General features: G+C 32.1%; 1 protein-coding gene across 1 annotated transcript; it reads left to right on the top strand.

Annotated features, from left to right (window-relative positions):
- Positions 1–8,025: 8,025 nt before the first annotated feature.
- On the top strand, positions 8,026–8,474 carry BDCG_09392 (uncharacterized protein; the record flags this gene model as incomplete). The annotated part of the gene is made up of 1 exon (XM_045425182.1): positions 8,026–8,474. Exon 1 carries the CDS (start codon positions 8,034–8,036, stop codon positions 8,472–8,474), a length of 441 nt encoding a protein of 146 aa, XP_045273734.1. The 5' UTR covers positions 8,026–8,033.

The following is an 8,474-nucleotide window of genomic DNA, read 5'->3' as shown; positions in this document are numbered from 1 at the left end:
TTAATAAAAGACTGAAGAGAGATTTACAGAACTGAGAGATGAATTAATTGTCAAAGATGACAGCTGCAGCTGTTTTCTCAATTGAGTTAAGAATGAAGTTAATAAGAAATGTTCTCTATAATATCTGATAATATAGTAAGCTCTTTGAATAACAGTTTTCTTTTTACAGACTGCTGTTAACAAAGATATATCAGAACTATGAATCTCACAGTGATAAAACTTAATCTCAGATGACAGATCTATTTTAATAGACTGTTCATAAGCTTGAGAGACTGCTGTTAATTGCATGAAGTGTTAATATAACAGAAGAAGTTCAGACTCATTTATCACAGAATCTGTGACTGTAGAAGAATCTGATTTCACTACACATATTTATTTACAGTTCTACACAGTGTAAAGAGATAATCAGTGATAGAAAAGATATAATGAGAGAAGATTATAATATCTGAGTTCTCTGAGTGCAGTATTGAAGACAGACAGCTGTAGAAGTAGTAGAACACTGTAAAGAAATGAATTGATTAAGAGACTGATTTCACAAGCAGTGAACACAGGCTTTTAATGTATTATTCATTCTTGAGAATCTATGAGAGATGATTGATCAAATGCATTATCTATTTAAGAATCTGTACAGAGTAGATAGTTAATAAGATGCATGATCTATAATTCAAGAATCTGTACAGAGTAGACTGACCGTGTGACCGTGTCTGGGACCAGGATCAAACTTTACAGTTGTCATGTTGCCTAAAAGCATTACTCCTGATCATGGTTTGTGTTCATCACATTGATCTCAAATCCTGTTATTTCAAATATTAAAGATCTCAGATTCACTTTTCAAATAAAAATCTAGTCTCAGATAAAGAATATGTTTGAATTCTTAGTCACATTTTCATTCTGATTTCATTATTGAAAATGGCATTAAATGAGATTATGAAATCATTTCTCACTTACATAATATCATAACATAGTGCTCATTTGTTGAAAATTCAACAGAGAGTGTTATCAAATATTATTACTTTTCTGAACACAGATCATAATCAATATCATTTTAATTAAAAAAAAAATGTACAATATAAAAAATAACAAAAAAACAAAAAACAAAACAACAAGAAAAAATCAAAACAAAAAAAAAAAAAAAAACAAAAAAAGAGAAAGAAAAAAAGAAGAGAAAGAAAAAAAGAGATAGAAAGAGAAAGAAAATTAAAAAAAAAAAAAGAAAAGAAAAAGAAAAAAATAAAAAACAAAAATAAAAAAAAATCAAGATCACAGAGCTGCAGTATTCTCAAAATACTCACTTCTCAGAGTCTTTGCAATGTTCATTATCAATCATGTATCTCTCACAGTGAGAGTAACACAGCTGTGATGAGTCATTGTCTTAATATCATCTAATAAATAATCAGTATATATCTATATAAATGTGAATAATTAGAAAATATACACTTAAAAAGTGTGGCCAGGGTGAACTCTGCTGTCACTTGAATGACATCAAGAACAGAACACTGAAATCAATGATTTCTCTCATCAATTTCACAGACAAGGCATGTGAAGATGATCTTGAGAAATATAAGATTCTCAGACTTCTGATAGAAATGAATCTCATAAAGAGACTCTATTTTCATCATATCAGAGACTGAGTGTTACTAAAAAGTGTTACTTCAATGCATATACACTTACTGCAGTGATTCACTCTCTGTACATGTGACTGAGAGTTGCAGCTTTCTCACACTGCACAGCTCTTTCTGAGATGCTGCTGTTGATTTGCAACTTACACAGTCTCTCAGTTTAGCATGCGCTGCGCATATGCAGCCCTGCATGCTGAGGCTGTGTTGGTCATTATGGCCTGGCGTGGTACTCGCTTTTCGCGGGCCATGTTTTGTTTGATTGAGGGGAGAGGAGGGGGACATGACTGCTGTTTTATTTGAAGAGAAATGAGTAATTGAATCTGTAGAAGATAGGAGATAATTTGGTTTCTTCTGCATTTGAAATTTGATTAGTCTATACTCTTCAATTTGAGGGTTTCTGAGAGTGTTTTAATAGTTTTCATATCAGCTTGAAATTAGTGATTGATTGAATAAGAGAAAAGAGAGAAGAAAGAAATAAGAATAACTTATCTTTATAATATAAAAACAGAGAATTGCTGCAATTATTTATTCTAGTAATAAAGATCTGTTTTCTGCATGTATCTCTGATACAGATTATATGATAACTGTATACAAAGAATATCAATAGTGCATGCATTGAATGAAGATGATGTTGCTATGCAACACTGTAGCTGTTTCTGTACATCACTGAAAGCTGTTAATATTTTCTTTAAGTCTCTTTATATTTAGTAAGTCAGTAATATATTTCAATGCACTCTTTCTTTCATCATCATTATCATCATCATCATCATCATCATCATTATCATTATTATTATCACTATCATCATCATCATTATCATTATCATTATCATCATCATTATTATCATTATTATTATTATCATTATATCATTTCTGATTACCTCTTCTGCCTTCACCTCTCTTCAATGCTCACTGAAACCAATTATGTTATCTCTCTTCAAATATTCTGTGGTTCTGCGGATCATCAAGGCGCGTGAGCACTGTCACAGATTGAAGGAAGAGAAGAAGAAGGTGTTCAAGTGAGAAGAGACAGATTGTAAGACATATTATGATGTCTTGAAGAGACTCTGTAAGAGAGCAGAATGATAATGATTTTAAGTAACACTTCTGATAGATTTAGACTGAACTAAGTATAGAAATAATACAGATGACACTGTCTGTGAGAGATTGAAGAAGAAGATAGTGAAGAGTCTCATGCAGCAGTGATGAGATCAGAAGAAGTTCTGAGAATGATTTAAGATCAAGATAAAGAGAGAGAGAGAGAAGAAGAGTGTTACTACAAATAAGCAGCAGCAGAAGAAGATTGAGAGAGTATTGAAGTGAGAGATAAAGAAGTCAAAACTGATAAGTTTTTTATTTATTGAGAGATAATAATTTTTGATAATGCTTCTGTTCTCTAATTGATTAGCAGAAGCTGACAGAGAAGGAGAGGATTGAGACCTTGTTCAGGTCTTGAATGCACTTCATGATCTAGAATATTGAGGAGGCAGCTCTGCTCTCTGAACATGTCAATCTGCTTACTGCTGAGGTGGAACCTGAGACAGCAGACCAGGAAATGCGGGATTTTGAGGCACAGGTTGACCTGGCTGAGAGGGAGCAGTGAGAACCCTTCTCTGAGAAGGCAGTGAAGAGAGATTTTAAGATGATTATTATCTCAGATGAGGAGGAGAAGAAGAAGAAGAAGAATGAGAAGTGAATTATGAAGAATGATAAGAAGAATGAGAAAGAGAAGAAAGATAATGAGTAGAAAAAGTTTTTTTCTTTTTATATTAGTTAGTTATAAGTTCATAATTATTAATAATTAAAATTAATTTTGAGTTTTTAAAAATTATTGTACAAGTTGTAATCAAGTCAGGAACAATATATATATATATATATATATTTAACTATCATGATTCACAAATCACTATAATGTATAAGTATCAACATTTTTTCAACATTGATATTCACAATATTAATATATTTTTAATGATATCATCTGATAATGCAATTTAGTAATGCTCTCTTTCACAATATTAATATATTTCAAGAAATATGACAGAGATTAATCAAGATTGTTTGTTTACTTTTATACATTGATGATATTCAATCTGAGTTAGTACTAAAATTATAACTAAGCTAAGAAATAAGATTATTTTCTCTTATATTAATTCTTCTTACACACATCAGTGATCAGTTATTGAAAATAAATTATCATCTTTCTTAAATTATTATTATATCTTCTGAATTCACTTCTTTCACTTCTTTTACTTCTATTGAAGATTCACAAACTCTTCAAGAAATCACTGTGAATTACAAAGTCTATGTTGTTTACAATTCAATACAGAATGCTCTCTTTCAATCATGATAAATGATCACTTCATTCTTCATATCTGATTTCAGATCATGAAATTTATGGAAAACTCAACACAAATATCAAGATGAACTATGGAATAATTATCAACAGATTATATTGCAGATTACTGAAGAGTCATCTCTCTGCTACAATCACTGCAACTTCATTCAGAAACATTCATCATGAACTGATCATAGCTCTGAAGAAATTTTCTGACATCTGAAGTCATCAGAATGCAGACAATAAAAGAAAAATAATCAGAAAATTACTACTGAGCTGGTAAGTTACTCTACCAGGTAACAATTTTTGATAATACTAACTTTCTAATTTGAAGGAAATCATGTGAAAATGACTCTGTATCAGTACTCTGATTCCACAACTCTTATCTAATAACTTTCATGAATAATTACTTTGCATGTATATATCTCTGAATCTTTCTCTTCAATCAATTGAAAACCCCGAATTCTGAACACTTCTTCAAATACTTAATTCAAATCTTCATATTTCACATTGATTCTGTCTTCAGTTCAATCTTGAGACACACTACAAAGTCAATATACAACATCTAGAATCAGAGTTGAAGAATCATCAAAGAGTGTCTCTCACAGTGAATGCATGAACTAGTATAAACAATCTTGCATTTATAAGAGTTACATGTTATTACATTGATGAGAACTGAACTTATTAAGAGACATTAATTGAATTTGAATCATTGATCAGTAGTCATACTGAGGATTATATGACAGAGATATTAATAACTGTGATTAAAAATGACTATTGAGATATTAGTCTCAGTCTTCTTACAATTACAACTGACAATACTGTGAATAACTACACTATGATAAAGAGCTTGGAGCAAAAATTGGCTTTGCATTCCTGGAATAATAAACAAGGTCATATTCTCTGCATTGCTCATGTGGTTCAACTTGTGATGCAAACACTGATAAAGAATCTTAACATTGAGATGAAGAATAATGAGATGGCTGATTCTTGAGATGAGAATGAGATGAAAGTGATTACTCAAGTAACTTTTGTATTCACTTTGTAAAAGATAATGTTTTTTGATAACACTTTTTAATATTACTTTTTGATAATGCTTTTTGATAATGCTACTGTTAATTTTGAATAGATTGACTAATAATTTAAATATCATAGATTTGAAACATTGCTAATGTGATTTGTATCTCTTCTAAACAATAACAATGATTTCATGATATTCAATAAATAAATAAATCAGTCACATCACTGAATATGATACAGAATGTTAGAACACAGTGAAGTTCAATATATGAGATAGCTGTTCAGGCTCTTTGATTGTGTCAGATGATTGATCATTGAGTGCAACACTCTGATTGAGAAAAGATTCAGATATTGAAACTTTCTGATATGAAGTGAACTCAGTTGAAATATGTGATTGATTTACTGTTTCAGTTTTATAAGATAATAAAGACAGTCTCAATCACTTGTACACCAATGCTGCAGTCAGTCTGGTGAGTGTATAACAGTTTATTTACTCATCTTGAGAAGCAGTTGAATCACTCAAAAAGAAATTCAGTCTGGGATGATGCTATAGTGCAGGCTATTGTTACTGCAAGGAATAAACTGGCATATTACTACAGCAAAATGAAACAATCTTTTACAGAGTACTATGCTATAGCAGCTCTACTAGATCCCTCTCATTGAGTTAACATCTACACTTCTCAAGATTGAACAGAGGAGGAATGAGACTCATATGTCAAATTAGCCTGAGACTACTACAATGTCAACTATCAGAGATTTGAATGAGCAGATGTTTGAGATGTGAAGACAGTGAAATACAATTCCCTAGTAAGTAATGATCTTTGATAACACTTCATATCATATAGAACTATAATACTAACTTTGAAACAGAACTTACATACATTGATTGCAACTGAAAATCAGGCAAAACTACATGCTTGTAAAACTGAATTTGATCACTATCTTCAAGATGATCTGATGAATTTATGCACCAAATCAATTCTAGAGTTATGAAAAATTATTGAGAGTACATATTCAACTGTTGCACTGATGACGCGTGATATTCTGATAATTCCATTGACAGGGGTGAGAATAGAGTAAAAGTTCAACTCAAGTTGAGATATTTGTCACTATCACTGAGGACAATTACAAGGAGAAACAATCAAGAAACTCATGATTGTAAAACATGGAATTATCAGACAGTTTAATACCTCTGATCACAGTATATCAGAGAAGTGTAGTTTTCATGAGAAAGTGAAGAATAAACTTGCACAAGAATGTATTTAGTTGTTTCATGAGTGTTATCAATAATTGTTACCCAATTCTGATTATATAAGCAATCACTGAATGAACTGAATGAGACTGATTTTGATCTTCAGTTTCAGTCTCATTCTGATTTTGAAAGAATGATCATCTTTCACAGTTTATCCTGGAAAATTACTCTCATTTCACTGTTCTTGAATTAAATCTGGTCATTTTTCACACCATTTCTCTCAGAAATGGTTCATTTTCAGATTTTTTTGAGGCTTGGTCCTGGTGAGACTCACGCCAAGAAATGTATGAGACCAGACCAAATGGGACCAAATGTGAAATTCATGGTCCCGGCGGCCAGTCTATTCATTCATCTCACTCAGACACTGCTTTTCAAGAATTTTACTTGCTTTTTCAAGTTCCTGTATTTCAAGAACTTATTGTTTCTCTATCTCTTCTTTCTTTCTTCTCTTCAGAATTTCAATCTCAGGAATAGCATTTGAGAAAGCATCTTTTTCCATATCAACTGAGTGTACTTTTGAACTCATTGTTCTTACTCAATGAAAAGTTAATCAGACTAATTCAATTGAGATATTTATTAAACTCTTTTGAATTGAAAAGTTGGTCAGACTGTTTCAATTAAGAGGTTTCTAAGTCTGTTTTCAATTGAAAAGTTGATCAGACTATTTCAAAAGAAGAATTGCAGACTTTTGTGTATAAAACACCTGATTTTTTTCACACTAGTTCAGTAACTAGGTTAGATTTTTGAAGAGAATCTAATAAACTAAAATTGATTTTTAAGATAAATCAATAAAATCTTTACAATCTCTTTCTTGAGATACAGTGAGGAAAAGTATGATATCAATTGATAGTAAATCAGATAATATGACAGTTTTTGAGAGAAAAACTGATAAAAAATAAATCAATTTTTTGAAGAGAAATTGATTAAAACTATTCAATTTTATTCTAAATTATTCAATTCTTCTCACACAACAGATGTGCAACTCAAATCAGTTAATAAAGAGTGTAAAAAAGAATTAAGTATTAATGAAAGCTCTTCAGTCACTGAAAAAGTAATTCTTACTTAAAAGAATATGAAATTATGACAGAAAACAACTCTGTTTTTAATTCTTTGTAAGAATATTGTGTAAAATCCAGAGAAAAACACCTTACTTTTTTAAGAGAAGTAAAAAACTATTTCTAAAATCTTTTTTTTTGCATTAACTGCTGCAGAAGAATGAGATAGAAACTGCTAAGATATGCACTACTGTATACTCTCTATCAAGACTTTCCCTCTTCAGAGTCTTAATATTATAGAGAATATAAGTCTGTTTCTATATGATAATATAAATATTGTCAGCAGGATGTAGAGGAACTGGTTATTTATATCTCAAAATAGAAGACTTTGTCAATGATTATATCAATATAGAGTTAATTCTCAAATTCAATAGAAACCTAGTATTGCTGTTCTCAATCCCTTGCAGAATCTATTGAATATTGAGATATTAAAACTAGATTTAATATATCTCACTGTGCAGGGATCAAAGGCTCAGTCAGACCTTGAGATATACTGATTTTATAGTTGTCATGTCTGCTGATTATGTATTGAGTACAGTTGCTGAGGTATCTTTTTGTACTTTTCTGTCAGGGATAGGCCAGATTGAGAGGGGTGATATGAGGGCGAGACTTGGCGTTGATGTCCAGATACACTGAAGACAGACCGCGGAGATTGCACTTCAGAAGTGGCTGTTGATTATGTGCTTGATATTATTGCTGAGGTATCTTTTTGTATTTTTCTGCCGGGGATGGGCCAGATTAGGAAGGGCGGTACAATGGTGGGACTTGGCGTTGATGTTTTGGAACATCAAAGATGGACAGGGTTTTCGCGGAGGTCGCTCCTCAGATATCTCCACAACTACAGATCGGGGATCTTCCAAAATCGAGAAGATTGGTGCATATGGCTAGGTCTCTTCACCTTACAATTTGTATGGCACTTTGGCCCGGGGTTGTGGTGTGGTAGGGGAGAACGGGGGATACTCCCACACAGGAGTTTCGAACAACGTCCGGTTCACATTTGGCTGGATAACTCCACCACCACACAGGGTATGCGGTCGGCGATGGGGTCAGAATGCTCGTATGATCGAGGGCTTTTCGATGGATCTATCGGCGGGTTCTTATTTGAAAAATCGAGCGAGTTCGTGGTGGAGCGGTTGGACCATTCTCTTTGTGAAATGTTGCTATGTAACACTGTAGCTGTTTCTGTATATCTCTGA

This window comes from Blastomyces dermatitidis (genome assembly GCF_000003525.1).
Source record: "Blastomyces dermatitidis ER-3 genomic scaffold supercont1.15, whole genome shotgun sequence".
NCBI classification, from domain to species: Eukaryota; Fungi; Ascomycota; class Eurotiomycetes; order Onygenales; family Ajellomycetaceae; genus Blastomyces; species Blastomyces dermatitidis.
This window is presented reverse-complemented; position numbering and strand designations above follow the sequence as displayed.